Source organism: Alligator mississippiensis, chromosome 3, assembly GCF_030867095.1.
Source record: "Alligator mississippiensis isolate rAllMis1 chromosome 3, rAllMis1, whole genome shotgun sequence".
NCBI classification, from domain to species: Eukaryota; Metazoa; Chordata; order Crocodylia; family Alligatoridae; genus Alligator; species Alligator mississippiensis.
Genome location: NC_081826.1, coordinates 188,939,702 through 188,955,435, shown reverse-complemented (window position 1 = coordinate 188,955,435; position 15,734 = coordinate 188,939,702). Strand labels below are relative to the sequence as shown.

General features: G+C 46.4%; 1 protein-coding gene across 5 annotated transcripts in view; it reads left to right on the top strand.

The window, feature by feature from the left end:
* Window positions 1–1,304: 1,304 nt before the first annotated feature.
* Window positions 1,305–15,734, top strand: part of UHRF2 (ubiquitin like with PHD and ring finger domains 2) — a 164,013-nt gene continuing 149,583 nt past the window's right edge. For 2 of the 5 annotated variants that reach the window (XM_019478012.2, XM_019478011.2), the window contains exons 1-2: window positions 1,305–1,748; window positions 3,015–3,074. In XM_019478012.2, the coding sequence (XP_019333557.1) occupies window positions 1,596–1,748; window positions 3,015–3,074 (213 nt within the window). In that variant the 5' untranslated portion in view covers window positions 1,305–1,595. Of the gene's footprint in view, window positions 1,749–3,014; window positions 3,075–10,421; window positions 10,627–14,048; window positions 14,544–15,734 lie in introns of those variants that run through there. The other 3 variants (XM_019478014.2, XM_019478013.2, XM_006268899.4) reach the window with 3 other exon arrangements.

Genomic DNA, 15,734 nt, shown 5'->3' with positions numbered 1-15,734 from the left:
CCTCCAGTGCCGTGTTGAATGGGGTCAGCAGACACATGAAACCCTAACAGCACTGGTCCTCCCCCCGTATGTCCTTTCAGATGGGCAGATGTAGTTGAAGGGTAAAAAAAAAAAGCTAATTTGCCCAAGGATCAATCACCCAATGAGCTTGCCTAGGATTTCAGGGGCTCAGCACGTTTGCATGTCAGCTCTCAGAAACTTGGTTAAGGCCATGCTCCCAGTCATGTATCAAACCTGAAATCAGGCAAGTTGTTTGCTCTTCCAGCCTGGTGGCACAACCCAGCCGTTTCTAGACCCAAATTGCATGCTTTACCACATAGCTGGAGCTCCTCTCAAATTTGCAGCGCCTGATGCTTCCAGGCCTGGCTGGGTCACAGAAATCCAAACCCAGTCCTAGCTCCTACTAGGCTTACCAGCTGCTATTGTGCTTTTACAAGGCTGCTGGCCAAGGGGGCTGGGTTCTCCCACTCCCAGGACCACTGCCTGAGCTTTGCCTGAGCTTTCCACCTCCCACTCTATGGGGGCACAGCCAGGTCTGGGGATGTGGGCTGATGGGTGGCTTTTAGCACGTGGCTGCGCCAAAGCCTGGGCAGCGCATTACGTCTTGTACTGTGTAGAGCAGCATTTCTCCACCTGTGGATCATCATGACCCAAAAGTGGGTCGCAAGGCTATCTGAAAGGGTTGCAAAGAAACTTAAAGAATGGAATCTTCTTTAAAGGAGAAAAAACCATGGGAAACCCTGGCTTCTCCCTTGCAGACGGCCAGTTACAGCCTATGAGGGGCTGCTTGGAGCCCCCAAATCCCACCCCATCCCCACTCTCAGCCCCACACACTGGCGGGCCAGTGTGTCAGGCATGAGAGGCACTGGGTCGGGCCTGGCCATCCATGTTTACAAATCCTGGTATAAAAAAGGTTGAGAACCACTGGTGCAGAGGACTGCATAGATTTGCTACTAGGTTAGATAGTGGATCTGTAGGGGATGGTTCACACTGACATGATCCTGCCTCAGTCGACGGGTCCGACTAAGTGACCTCTGCAGGTCCCGTCTAGCCCAACGTCTCTACACTCCCTTGGCCAGCTCCGCTCTGAGACGCCGCAGCCACAGACCCCGCCCCCTCAGCAGCCGGGTAACTGCCCCGGTCTGCTGGGAGGACTCCGCGCGCTGGGGGCGGGGCCTCGGACAGGGGCGGGGCAAAGCGGCAACGGCCGTTGGGAGCGGGCGGGGGGCGGTGCGGCCCCGCCCCCGCTGTGTTGTCTCGGCGGCCGGGGCCGGGGGCTCTCGCGATAGTAGCCTTGGCGCCGTGACCTCCATGTGAGAGCGGCGGCGCCTGGTAAACACTCCCCGCGGCTCGGCCATGGCTGCCGGCGGCGCCCGTTAGAGCCGGCCGCGCCGCCGCCTCCCCCCGCTCGCCGGGCGCTGCTGTGGGCGACAGCTCCCTTTCTGCTCCTGCTGCGCGGGGCGGGTGGGCGGGCGGGGGACTCGGCCGCTCCGCGGGACCTTCAGCCCCGGTTGAGGCAGACAAAGGCGCGGGGGACGCGCCCGCCCCCGGGGAGCAGGCGGGAGCCGCCCCCCCCTTCTCCCTCCCCCCGCGCCATGTGGATCCAGGTGCGCACCATCGACGGCACGGAGACGCAGACCATCGACGACCTGAGCCGCCTCACCAAGATAGAGAGCCTGCGCGAGAAGATCCAGGAGACCTTCCGCGTCAGCCCCGACCGCCAGCGCCTCTTCTACCGGGGCAAGCAGGTGAGGGGCGGGGGGGTCCGCTGCCTTTGTCCACCCGGCCCCACCTTTTGTCCACCGCCCGGGCGGGGCCTGCCTTTGTGCTCCCCCCCCCGGGCCAGGGAGCAGGGTCACCCGTCCCCACCAGCCCCGGGGCACCTGCACCTGGAGCCAGCGAGGGGTCCCCTCCTGCCCCGCCTGTATCGGTTTCCCGGTGGGGGAGCGCCCCCGTGGCCCTGCGGGAGGGCACGTGAGCAGGCGCTGCGCCCTCCCCCTCTTCCTCCTCTCAGGCCCTAGGCAGGCGGGATCCCAGCCCCCTCCCCCTCTTCAGGGGCTCTACTGGCAGCGGCCCGCGCTGCCCTTGCAAGGCCATGGCACCCGCCACAGACCCCTGGCACCAGCCACAGTTTCATCCAGCCTGGGCATCAGGGGAGAGTGGCACCCCAGGCTAACCCGGGCACTTTTGGGCACCCTCACATCCAGGTGGGACCCAGCCTTGCCCTTGAGAAGTGCTGAAAGGCAGAAAGGCAACTCTGTGCCAACCTACCGTGGCCTCGAGGGAAGTGGGAGAGAAGTGGAGCTGGGGCGTAACCTCCTTCTTGAGAAGAAAAGGCCCTGGGGGTTGGCATGAGGAGGGTGTGTGGCTTGCTTAGTCTACCTTGTGTGTTTCGGGTAGCCGTAGGGGAACCGTTACCAAACGCAGGAGTGGCCGTTCAGTTCTAACCAGCGTGAGTGGACTTTGTATTTAAGATGAAACCTATTAAGATTTTTTGCCATCTATCGGGCTAGGAATGTGTTTCCGTGAATAATAGCAAGTCGCAGGGAATGAGAGGTTACTGTTTTCTGTGGTTAATGTGGGATAATAGGTTTTGATTTTAGCTGAGAGTTTAAGGTAAGCTGGTGAGAAAATAATGGAAATATAACTTTTTATGGTACAGATGTAGTAGTGTGTTAGTTTTTCCTTGGATTAAATTAAACAAATTGTTAGACCTTAAGCTGGAGGAGAGCTTCATGTATCAGGAAACAAGCAGTCTTTAGCATCAAGTTGACTCGCCTTCTAGTCATGTCACTGTCTCTACTTGTACCTGCTTCCTGCAGGGAAGATGGAAGCCTTGCTTATGAGGTAGACAAGGTTCCTTGGGTGAATTTGATATCCTTAGACCAACACAGCTACAACCTAAACCCTTGCTTATGAGGTTGCACTTTCCCATGGATATGGGCGGCTCTTTGGGAGGGGGAAAATGGCTGGAGCAGAAAGTCATTACTTTTTGTTTCCTTTTCCGTGACTAGGCTGTGCTCCTTCTCAGTTACTCTTCTACTTCTGCTATGCTGTATCTATTCAGACAAAATGTAAGTATCTGCTGCTGTAGATCCACTGGCTGGCTTACTTTACTCCATCTATACCATGTAATGGCAACACTTAGCCTACGAAGAGTTCTGGTCCCACCCACAAAGGTCTGATCTAGCACAGGGGATTGGTGGCACAGAGCTGTGCTGTACTGCCCACCACTGTTGCAGAGCCTGCTGTTTTAAGGTGTTTGCCCTTACCCACACTGCAGAGGGTTTGGGGATTGGTGGTGAGGGTAAGCATAGGCATCTGGCTTCTCTGGGCTGGAGACACGTGCAGCCTGTGGCCAGGTTGTGAAGGGTGGTCAGTGCTGGCGAAAAGTTATGGATCCACAGAGTAGAGGATAAATGGAGTCTGAACTCTGATTTCCACTGTTGCTGCACTGAACTTTAACTGTTTAAATCTTCAACTGCTGTTGTAGTTGAAGATTTAACCCCCCCCCCCCAAACAATTAACTACACTTAGTTAATTGAGGCATCTCTTTTAATATGGAGAAATCTAAAGTAAGCTAGAGCCCTGTAAAGTTTAACTTGGGGAATTGCCTACACCAGGGGTGTCAAACTTACAGCCTATGGAGGTAGGTCACCTGGCCCACAGGGCTCTTTGTGGATTCCAGGGGCCAGCTGCTTAACCCTGTCACTGGCTGCTGGAGCTGGAGTTTTAGCATGGCCAGCACTCGGGGGTGAATGCTGCTGCCAACTAAAATAAGCTGCCTTCACCCCATGGCTGCTGGCTGTAGTGACATTATGGCTCTAGCAGCCTTGTTGCCTGGGGATTGAACAGCAGTAGTGTTAACTCTGTGGCTGCTGGTGCCGACCGACACAGGAGTGAGAGCACCTGCTGCGAGGAACCTTGCAGTTGGGATTTAGCCTGTGAGGAACTTTGTAGTTCTTATACAGCCCACAGGACCAAATAAGTTTGACTCCTGGTTTATATTATAGAAGTGACTTCAGGATAAGTAGGGATGTATTTGGTCTAGGATTATAAAAGGGATCATCTCTGATCCATGAGTTCTAGATGTTTGCATTTCTTCAGGATAAGTAGTGATACCTGAAATGGTTTGGATACTGGTAGCAACTGAACTGTGTCAGTGCTGAGTTCATGTGGGCTGCAAGATTTACCTGAGATGCAGAGTGAATTAGCTTACACTAAACCACTCATTCTCAACCAGGGTGGCCTGGCACCCTGGGGTACTGTGAAATTTCCCTGCTTGCCTGCCCACCACTCCCCAAGGGCTGCAGGATGCCATACTGTATTACACTTTGTAGGTGTGCAGGCATCTGAGCATGATTTATAAAATAAACCCAGAGATTTCAAATAGGAAATTGGTGTAAAAAATATTCTGATCTATTGTGGTCTAAGTTCTTTGCAACCAAAGAATTGCTAAGGGGGAGGGGAAAGGGAGTAGCGGGCAGGCAGGGATTAATTTGACGTTAGTCAGGCTATCTCCTCTACACCTTGTGTCACCCTTCAAAGGATCTTTTAAGCTCCTGATTGAGAATCGCTGCTTTATTACTTCTCTTCCAACTCAGTGGATTAAGTCTGAACTCTTCTAGCCTGCCAGTGTGCAATTTTCTATAGCCCTGCTTTTAAAACAAGTTAGGAAACTGTTGCTATGCTGTTCAGCAGAACTGTTGTATTATGTAAACATACCTAGTAGTTTCATTTGAATTTGCAAATATTCTCATAATTTAAAAGACATTTCCTTGCTCTCTCCCTCAGACTTCTAAACCTTTGAAGTTTAGTCTCGGTTTGATGCTTCTTAAATCTAGAAGTCTTACTAGAGTAGTGCGAAGGAAGTGTGTTACCTTTACAGTTTGTATGGCGTTTCCTTGATGGTAGGTACGGATTGCTGGTGGTCTACTGCATTATGTGGCATTTGTAGCTGGAAACAAGTATACACAGATTGCAGAAATGCAACTAAAACTATTAGGTTTTCTAAACAAAATAGTTTATTTTGATTGTAAATTAACAAAGGAGAACTGAGCAATGTTTTTAACTTGGTGCTTGTTTTATCTTGTATGTTGTGAAGTCTGGAATTCCTATAGCTGATTTTTTTTTTTTTTTTTTTTGAGCGACTTCTATGAAGTCTCTAATGTTTATGGCTAGTTTAAATGAAGAATTAATGTGAATTGTAACTGGCTTCCTTAATTCCTAAAGGAGAGGAGGTGGTGGTGGGGGAACAAAGACTTAACAGTGAATATCGCCTTCCCTCTTCAGTACAGTGCAGTTTTCACTTTTGACTCTTGGCCTTTAATCACTCTTTAATCATAGGCAGGACTTGAACTTTTAATATTAATGGCCTACTTTTGAAAACCTTTCAGACTGCTTCTATGTACAAAAGCCCACTTAAGTGTTACTGTTTGGCATGTGAGGTAGTTAGGAATACCATCTCATAGAACTCTTCGTTATAACCTTCATGTTCAGAAACTCGAGGAATTTAGTATAAAATAGTCTTATCTGAAGAAGTAACTCCAAATAACTCCAATATCATTAGGAGCTGGAGCCTACCAGTGGTTACTTTAGATTTTTGTATGCAACTGCAACGGCTGTCAGTTGATAGCAGAAGCAGCACTGTTTTGAATCTCTTACTTTCTATATTTCAGTGTTATGTTATCCAGTATAGAAAGGATATTTTACTTTGAGTAAAATAGATGATCATGTACTTGATGAAATTATGCCTTATTTTCAGCCTAAAGCTAAATGACCAGTGCACTTGACGAAGCAAGCTCATTTGAATTGGACAGACTTGAGAATTCTTAATGCTGCTCTTAATAACCTGTAGGTTGTGATCTTCATGTACTTTGAAGTCCCCTGTAGATAATAAACAAGGACAGTTTCACATTTCTGTCAGGAATTCTTTATTGCAAAAATACCACATGTATTAATACAGCATATGGTGAATACTTTCTTTTAACATAAGTAAAGGAGAATTTAGTTTTAATCGACTAATCTAGACACACTGAGAATTCAAAAAAGCAAACTTTTTTAAAAAACAAAGCAAAAACCCCACCAAACTACAGTTACTGTGGGACTTTCAGTTTTCAATTACAATCCCGGAGAAAAAACAAGCAGTAAAAAATGCTGAGGTTTAAGCTTGAAAACTTTCCATAAAGCTTAAACTGATCCACAAGGCTGCACAGGAATTAAAACAAATTTCTGCTGGGAAGATGAGTATGTGTGCCATGCCTCACAGTTTGGGGAGGTGCTGCTGTAAGCCAGTCCCTTTACTGGGGGTGAAGAGTGGAATTGGTGGTAATGGGTTTTATTTAGGGGGTGGTATTTGAATTGGGGGCAAAGGGATAGCTTTGGACTTGGTTAAGAAGTGCCAAATTTTATTTAAAAAAACAACAAAAAAACCCTTAGCGGTCCCTTGTCTATACTAGTCTTTTCATGTCTTGCTCATATGTGAACCTACATGTTAATAAAGCCTGGTAGTAGCCAGTGCTGGAGCTGAGCATTAAAGAAGAGGGTGGAAGGCTCTGACAGCTTGAAAGCTAGGAGTCGAGTATGGTAAATGATGTATGACCAGCAGCACCTAGGTGATTGGAGAGGACCGGAATAGAGGTTACTGCACCAGAACATTTTTTCCCGTTTTAGAGGGTGAATAGCATTGCATAGGATTTTCTGTTTCGGGGAGGGGGTGGTACTTTAGATATAGGGTACTGATGTGAAAGTATTAAGTCCCCAGGTGGTATCTAGGGACACTATCATAAAGGAACTCCTGGAGAAATAATCTTGTGTCTAAGGCAGTAGAAAAGTTTGTCATTTGGAGCCCTAGGTCAGAGTTTGTGCTTTCATAATAGGTTATAAGAGAACTTTCTTCCTGACTTGCTGCTTTGGTGCAATTTTCTATAGTCCAATCTCTTTCGCTTTTTGTACCATAGTATGGCACTTTTGATAAAACCATGGTGACCTTCCAACATGATCAAATGGCATATTAATGTTGTTAGAGCTACTGAACAGATTTTTATCGCTTGAGTTAATGGAATAACTGGTAGCAATAATAGGCTGTTAAAATATTTTAGTGGCTGGTCCACATGACCCCCATCTTTTGGTGGGCTTCATGTATGTCTGCTGATTTCTGACAAGGACTAGTTCTGTATTTGTTTTGGAGGGAAACAGGGTGTATATGTGTGCCTTTGTGTCCTTGCCTTGCTCTGGTTCCCATCCTTTCCCTCTTAGGTTCAAATTGGGACACTCTTGTCTTATCCACGAAATCCTGACTTTAGCACTGAATATTGATAACACAGGAGAAACAGACTTCTTGCTCCCAGATCAAGTGACTTGCAACTCAGTAGTCCTTAATTACCCATGAAACAATCTTTTCAGATTGTCTCAATGAACGGGTAAGATTCTTTTTCTTTTAGCATGCCACAAGGTGCCCATGCAATATTAGATGTACAAACACCTACACAAGATTCACAAAATTAAACTTGGAAATTTCTGACCTAACAGATTTCTTTCTGACCTGTTGTGGTCTTTCAGTTGTTTGCAACTGAAAAATTGCTCAATTTTTTTTTTTCCTGTGCTGACGATATGAATGAAAACTAAGCTGATGTTTTTTGGGAAAGACCTGTTCAGTTCTTGCTGGCCTAGGCTGGAGTATAAGCAGTGCAGATGGAATTGCTGGAGAATGTAAGCAGCCAGATTGTATCAAGGTTCTATTAGTGCGTATACATTTTGGGGGAGGGGAGAGGTACACATGTACATTTGTACATACATATATAAGTTTTTTCCAGAGGCGGCTTGTTTGGGACCCATCCCCATTCCTCCATGGGGACAGAAAAAGCACTTCAGGACCAGAGCAGACTTTGTCTTCAACTTCTAAAATTTGCTCTAAGTCATGATACTAAGAGCTACTAAACAAGACAGTTGTGTAAACTTAATAATTTTATTATTTTCCATGTATGGAAATGATTGAACACTGGGCTTTTCCTCTCCTCCTCCTCCCCCCCCCCCCCAAAAAAAAAAAATAGAAAAAGAAAAAAGAAAAGGAAAAAATGTCTCCTTGAGGCACTGGGCTTAGATAACATCAACTTTATGGTTACAGTTTTGGCTAAGAGAGAAGCAGCTTACAACAGCCTTTAAAGTTGAAAGCCAGTCTTAATTGTAGGTGGTGCTACTTGGTTTAAGTAACTTGATAGTGGTGATGATGAAGATAATAGTGATGATGATGATTTGATGCATCCAAAGGTGTAGTTGGATTGGTCTGAGAGTATAAATTAAAGGGACTTGATTGTGAGTAAAAGCTGAAGTTAGTGGCCATGAGTGGGACAGTAATAAGATTAAATGATTCAATTCAGAAGCAGTTAGACTGAAAAATCAATTGATTTTTTTTTAATGTTAACTAATAACTCTATAATCAAAAAGCAACCTGTTTGTCTTGGAAAGTGGTCAAAACTTCAACATAATTATCTGTAATGGTATTTGTCATTTTCAGTAACTCAATATTTTGAAAGAATTGGAGGAAAAATGTCTGTTCAGCACAGATTTACTTTTTTTGTGTGTTATATAGTGTGTGTGTGTGTGTGTGTGTGTGTGTGTGTGTGTGTAAAACAAATATATATATAAAAAAATAAAACCCACTTTTTGTAGGTGTTGCTATGGTCAACGCTGAAGTGCAGCTTCTCTTAAACAATTGTAGTAAAGGGTGTTAAATGCAAAACATTCATTAGAGACTGCAATGTAATATCAAGCTTTTAAAGGAGTGTTTTAATTAGCATTTCTGTCTTACACATAAAAATGTTCTTATTCTGAAGGTAACTTAGATCTGGATGCATTAACTCCGGCAACTTTATACAGTGCTGGATTTAGGCACAAGCTAAGCTAGCTATAGCTTAGGGCCTCACATTATGAGGGGCCTCTAAGCGTCAGCTGCCAGGCAGGTAGTGATCGCGGGTTGGCAAACCGTGGCCCCGCAGAGCTGGATGGAGAGGTCGCGGCTCCTCTCACAGGGCCTGTGGTTGAGGCCTCCCCCCTGCCGCCCAGCAGGGTGGAAGTATCTTACCTGTGTTCTGACTGGAAATTCTCACCGCGGGGCTCTGTGCAGCGGTTTACAGTTTGCCAGACAACAGCTGCAGCCGCTTCTGGTCTGCAGTTTTCCAAGCACCACATGGGAAGGTTGGGAACCCCTGATGTAGAGCCCCACCCTGTCATAATCTGGCCCTGGCTTTGTTATCTTCCCAAGTTTAGAGTTGGCTTGTAGGACTGATAAGTGATTGTGAGTCTTTATAACTGAAATTGGACTAAAGATAAATGTTGATTATATCACAGCTGATAGTGTGGCTTCAGTCTAGTTTCTGTACTGCCACCCAATGCCTAATGCTCTTGCAATTGCAGTGAGTGAAAGAGAGGGCTACTGCTTTAAGTTAACACTAGTCAAAACAAAATTACTTTTGCCCCCTGCATGTAAAAACTATTTTTCAGATTGGGGATCCCCAACATCTAAATGGTAGACTCCCATGGTAAAGTAATTTTGCCAAATACGTTGTTACTAAAGTATGGCTAGGACTCTTCTTCACTTACTACTGGAAGATATTTAATACAGGTATCCCTGGATGCTGCAGATACTACGTCACTGTGTGGCATCATCTGTCATGTTCTGTTGTGTATCCTGCAAAGCCTAAGCCACAGTAGACAGTTTTCTATCTTAACTTGTTTTTAATTGCACATCCCTGATCTAATGTGTAGAGAAAAAAAAATGTTGCTTCATGGTAAGTGGCCTCCTAACTGTTTAGTCTGGCATGTATATAAGCTTCTGCATCAGAAGTTTAGTCCATGTTAATTCTGTCTGACCTAGAAGACCATTCCTTCATCCCTTCAGTTCTCAACCTTTTTAGACTTGGGGAACCCCTTGGAAGAAATGCCAGCTCTGAAATATTATTATTTTTGTACTGGAGGGTAGCAATTATTCTGTTCCCAACTAAAAAAGACCACAACAGGTCAGAATATTTTTAACACAGTAATTTTCTGGGTTTAACACAATGAAAGCTCTGGGTTTATCTTGTGAATCATGTTTGCACATCTAACATTGTTTGGCACCCTTGAAAGGATCACATGTCACCCCAGGGTGCTGTAGCATCCTCTTTGAGAATCACTGCTCTAACCACTTTTTTCTGTGAACAGAGAAGAAAGCATTTTCTGCTCCCTCCTCTTACATGAGTTTGTCAAACTGCAGAACAGCTGTTTGTCTAGATCTGGCTTTTTTGCTGACTCACTTTAAAACTATCTTCCTATTTGAGGTTACAGTGTGTTATAGAAGAGTGAATTTTAAAAATTTGCTACAACTGATTACACAATTAAATTCCATACTTCTAACCCTATCCACTTCCCTTGTCTGGTTTCAGGAACCTCTCACAAAAGGCTCTTCATCCAGGAAGTGAATAATCTCAAACTCAGAATGATTTCCTACTGGAAAGGGGAAAAACTTTGGCTCAAACCTGTTTTCAACTCAAAAGGGAGGTTGGAGACCTAACCTGTTCAAGATTTAACTGCTAGTGATTCACTATTATGAAGGCTAAAGCAACAATCCTGTTACTATTCCAAGGAGAGGTTTGCAGCATTTGACCTCGGGATGTTCATTTCTCTAAAACCTTCACACAAGTCCTCTTTGGGTTTGGTTGGTTGGTAACAAACATACAGTGTTAGCCTTTGGCCTATATCAATAGTGCCTAGCTATGAATTTTTGGCAGATCTTTTACAAAGCTGTCATCTTGGTTGTTGGCTTGTCAGACAAAGCCCTTTCAAACCCTCTAGTCCTTCAAGCAGTTTCTAAAAGTAAACACTATCCATTTTTAACCCCAATGTAGCGAATTTTTATGTCAGTGAGATTACATAAAAAGATAAACATGTACCAGTAATTGTATCAGTTTGAACTCTGCCTACTTTGTTCAACTTCAGTTTTGGCCATGTGGCAGCTCACATATTTATGATGCTCAGGACTGCATGCCTCTCACATACTTTCCGATTTACAGCAAGGCTATGAACAAATTGGATAGGATTGTAAATTACAACAAAAGGCTTACTTCCACTTTCATTGTAGGAGAATCCTAATTTGTTTGTGAGGGCATTCCTTCATTTAACCTTTCCAACGAGAACTACTAAAGATGCACTGATTGGTTCATATTGGATTGGCACCAATAAAAGGAAAATTGACATTATTGGCAGTTAGCTTTTTCTGGCAGGTGTAGCCGATAATGTAACTGATAAATGATGTGTGCATGCATGTAGTCACACCATGCGTGCGGCCAGGAATGCAGCCCAGCTGTTTAGAGAGCAGCTTCCAGCTGGTAAGTCTGGAGTGGGGCAGGGGTGCAGGTGGAGGCCCCCATGGTGAGAGAGGGAGTGGGGTAGGTGCTGCCCAGGTAGGGTAGGGCATGGATGGAGCCATAGGTGGCTCATGCAATGGGGGTGGGAAGGGGGTGGCTCACTGCTGCTGTGTTAACCCCCAGGGGAGGCATGGGGGGTATGCACCCCCTGGATTTGTGTGGGGTGAGGATGACCTGCCCACTACAGGCTCAGGACTGGGAGCTGTGCCAGCCTCTTCAAGGCTGGGGCTGGCCTGGGGTGGGCAGGGGTGTGGTTGGGGGGGGAGGCTACAGCCATCCCCAAATTTGCTGTAGCCACCCATTCCAGTGCCACTGCTGCCCCGCCCCCGCTGGGAAGAGGCTGGCACAAGCCCCCACGCCAAGCCTACAGCAGGCATCCCACCCTTGCACCGTGCACAAATCCTGGGATGGGGGGCACATGCCCCCCCATGCCTTCCCTGGTAGTGTGCTCAGTGGCAGGAAGCCACCCCCGCACCCCCTGGAGAAGCTGCCTGTGGCCCTGCCCCACCCCGGCTGAACAGTGCTTGCCCTAGCCCCACTCTTTCCCTCACCATGGGGGCTTCAGTCTGTGCCCCCTCACTCCCCTTCCTTCCTTCCCCCCACCCCCTCCCCCCCCACTGGCCAGATGCTGCTCTCCGAGCGGTTGGGCTGTACAAGCAGTCCTCAACTTAAGACTTTTCAAGTTACAATGAACGGCATTTATAACTTCTGTAAATTGACACCCTGTTTTGAGGTTCCGATGCGGGTTTTGCCTTTATGACAGTCGTCACAGTTGCGTCTAGCTGGTAAGTCTGTTCTGGTGGGAGGTGGGGGGGAAGAGGCATGGGGAAGCAGATCAGTGCCCTGCAGTGAGGTAGGGATTGCAGCTGGGGCTGGGGCAAGCTGCTTAATCGGGGGGGGGGGGGGGGCAGCTCCCACTGCTATGTGCCACAGGTCTGGGGTTGGGGGGGGGGGTGCCCTGGATCTCTGGGGCGGGTAGGGCTGAGGTGGTGTGGTGGGAGCCAGGCCTATGCCCTCTTGCTGCTCACCCAGCTGGGGCAGGGGGACATGGGGCAGAGGTACTGTGCTGCTTTGGACAAGCGGTGCATAGCAGTGGGAGCTGCTCCAGCCTTCCTGCACCTCCCAGGTGGGCCATCTGGGCAAGCAGTGGGAGGGCACAACCCCCACTCCCAGCACCTTCTGCCTGAAACACCGCCTGGCGCAGCCCTGGCCCCACCTGCCCTGTGCAGATCCGGGGCATATGCTGCTTCCCCCCCCTTTTGCTGAAAGGGAGTGTGACTGTCAGCTCTGCTCAGAGAGCCAATATGTGTGAATTGTTGCTTACCTACAGTATCACACTAGTGAGGTTCACCTGCCAGATCTTAAATGCTTTGGCAGACAAGTTCAACAGGAATTATTTGGTAAAGCACAAGTAGGAAATTACAGTTCTTATTTCACTGATCTTCTGCCAAGTGGCAGATTGGGTTGCAATACTGAACAAGAGATGTCTTTTTGTTTTAAAGGGGTGTCTGCATTCAAGGTCTCCACTGTAACATTTCTCACCCTGTAATCACTTGTGCTTATGTCTGTCAACCAAACTGTTCTCCCTGAGAGCATTATGAAAGAAGTGAACATCCTTGTAACACTCGCATGGTTAAGATAACTCTGGTTCTCAAACTCCCATCCTATCCATTCATTCGCCTGGAAAATTCTAATGTTGTCTCAGAATGAGAAAATTGCCTGTTACTAGAGAAACAGGAACATTGCCCTGTTCACTGACTCTGACTGCTTGAGTATTTTTAATTTTCAGAACTAGGAAGTGTTCGGTGGTGGTCATTCCGATCACCAGTAGGTAGTGCTCTTATTCTAGTTTTATCTTGTATCCTTCCTACTGCGGATTTGTCTCCACCTGGATATTTAGTAGGCTTACTTTACCACTGCTAGCTACACAACAGTTGTGCTATTATAGGAGTTTGAATCTGTGGTCAGATAAAATATCCTCCCATTATTTGGGGTGTTTAGATCTCTGAGCTGCAGGAGGGGCTTGTTGCCCTTCATTAGTCAAAGGTCAAGGCATCAGAAGTGCTTCAGCCAGGCAGAATCCTGACTGAGTAGAAAGGCATACAATGGTTTCCTTGATCATGGAATGAGACAGACAACACAACTGTAAGTCTCCCTCCCCAGCAAAAAGGACATCAGAGTACAATAGTTCAATCTTTTGGCATTCTCACTTTTCAGTGATGACAAACAGGCCAGAATTTTATTTTTCTGGTCTGCGTGCAGGGATGTGTCTGCTGAGGCTCGCTCCTTTGGACCCCTGGAAGATGCACTGCGAGTAGTGCTACTGGACAGCAGATAAGCCAGTTCTGTAAGCTGACTGCTTTTGTACCTTGCACTTCCTTGTTTTGATACAAGGTACCTTAGTGGTATTGTTAGTCATGACCTATACATGAAGTCCCTGAATATGGTGTAGAAAAGCTGAGCATATTTTCTGTACTGTAGTGAACTCTGAGGCTTTGAACCCCCTTACATGAACTGGATAGGTCATTCCACTATGCCTGAGAGGACATGACCAGCAGGGGTCTTGTCACTTTGTACAGGCTGTCTTCTTGGGGAGTAAAGAGATTGTGCCCAAGATGCATGTAAGTTTTTGTTTTTTTTTTTCAGTCTCCCAGGTGGATCCATGGAAAGATAAGAGATTTAGCACTGACAGTCAACCAGTGAACCTTGTTTTATGACCTGCAAAGGACTGTTTAAATAAGGACAAAAAACATTTCTGCAAGCAGGATGGACTGGATCAAGTGACTTCATGGACTGTTAGTTGCAGAATACAATATTATACTATCAAGTCAGTGACACTTATTCAGCAAGTTTCCCTTAATTACTTTGTAAAAGAAAGGCTTGGCCTGCTACATCATCCTTCCTGATTAACTTTAATGAAGACTTGGGGCTATTGGGAGGGCAAGTGTGAAAGTATCTTGTATTTGTAATGGCAGTGGCTTATTCCATACTGGAGATATTTCTAGCTGGAGCAACACTGAAGTAAGCATCCTGAAGACAGAGATGGAAGGCTATCCACAAAAGAAGAGAAAGTCTAGTTGTGACTAACATCATCTTCAGCTTTAACTTGAAAATGATGATTCTGAGTTTCCTTAACACTAGGTGGGATGCCCTTCCCCTTCAGAACCAGGAGATAGTTGTTTCAGATCTCTAATGATAAAGAAAAATAACCACTTCTCTTCTTCCTAGGGCTAGCAGGGGGAAAAAAAAACCCCAGAAGATGCTACAGAGTGCCAGAGTCATAGTGTTTTGTTTTTAGGAAGCATTGGCATTTCTGTGCGATTCCTAAGGCTGGTACAATTTAAAAAGAAAAAGGCAGAATAGACCAAGTATCCAGTCCATCTCGTGTGAGGCAACGTGTGTGTGGGAGGGGGGAGTGTTTGTATTTTGAGTTTTTTGTCTTGTTTTTTGAGTAGGTTTAACAGGCTTGTAGACCCTGAGGGAACAAAAAGTGGCCTTTGACTTGGGTTGTACGGCGCTTCAGTCTTAGAGCTGTAGAGTTTTGCCCCTCTGAAAAGGGAGGTTCTCCAGGAAGAGAATCTCATGGAGCAAGGAAGAAGATCTCAAGACCACAGCTTTGACTATGAAGCAGTGCCTCATAAAGTTGTCTGTAGGATGTAGAGTTGTCTGTAGGAATGTTCTAGCCATAGTTTCTCCTTTAGAGATGAGAATCATAAAAGTGCCCAGCAGAAAGTTAGGAATGCCTTATGTGATAAGTGCAAAAGTATTGTCTGGTAAGCAGCAGCTGATAGGCCCCTGGATTACATGCTGGTAGAGGAGGATGATTTCCCCCTGTTGTCTAGCTTTGTGTATTCTCAGCTCTTTAGAGCTGAACAAAGCTACTTTGCTATAGCAATGACAGTAACAAAGATGGGAGAGGGGGGTGTGTGTGTGTGTGTGTGTGTGTGTGTGTGTGTGTGTGTGTGTGTGTGTGTGTGTGTGTGTGTGTGTGTGTGTGTGTGTGTGTGTATGCGGTGGGTTTTCTTTTTTTAAACACTCCTGGAATTAGCCTTTTTATTACTTGTTCAGCCTTGTAGCAGTTGCAGTACTAGAGGCCTCATGATGATTTCATTTTGGGAGGGGGAAGCAGCTTTGCTGGGAACTGACTGCCACAGACTGCACAGGCCTATGTGAGAGCTCTTTGATCTCCAAGAGAACCTGCTGTGTCTGAGTTAACCTACCTGAAGTTCTGCAAACACTTGTTCTAGGAACTGCAGGAGGAGGGGCTTAATGTCCTTCATTAGTCAAAGGTCTGGGCAGCAGCACTGCCTCGGGCAGAATCCTGACTGGGTA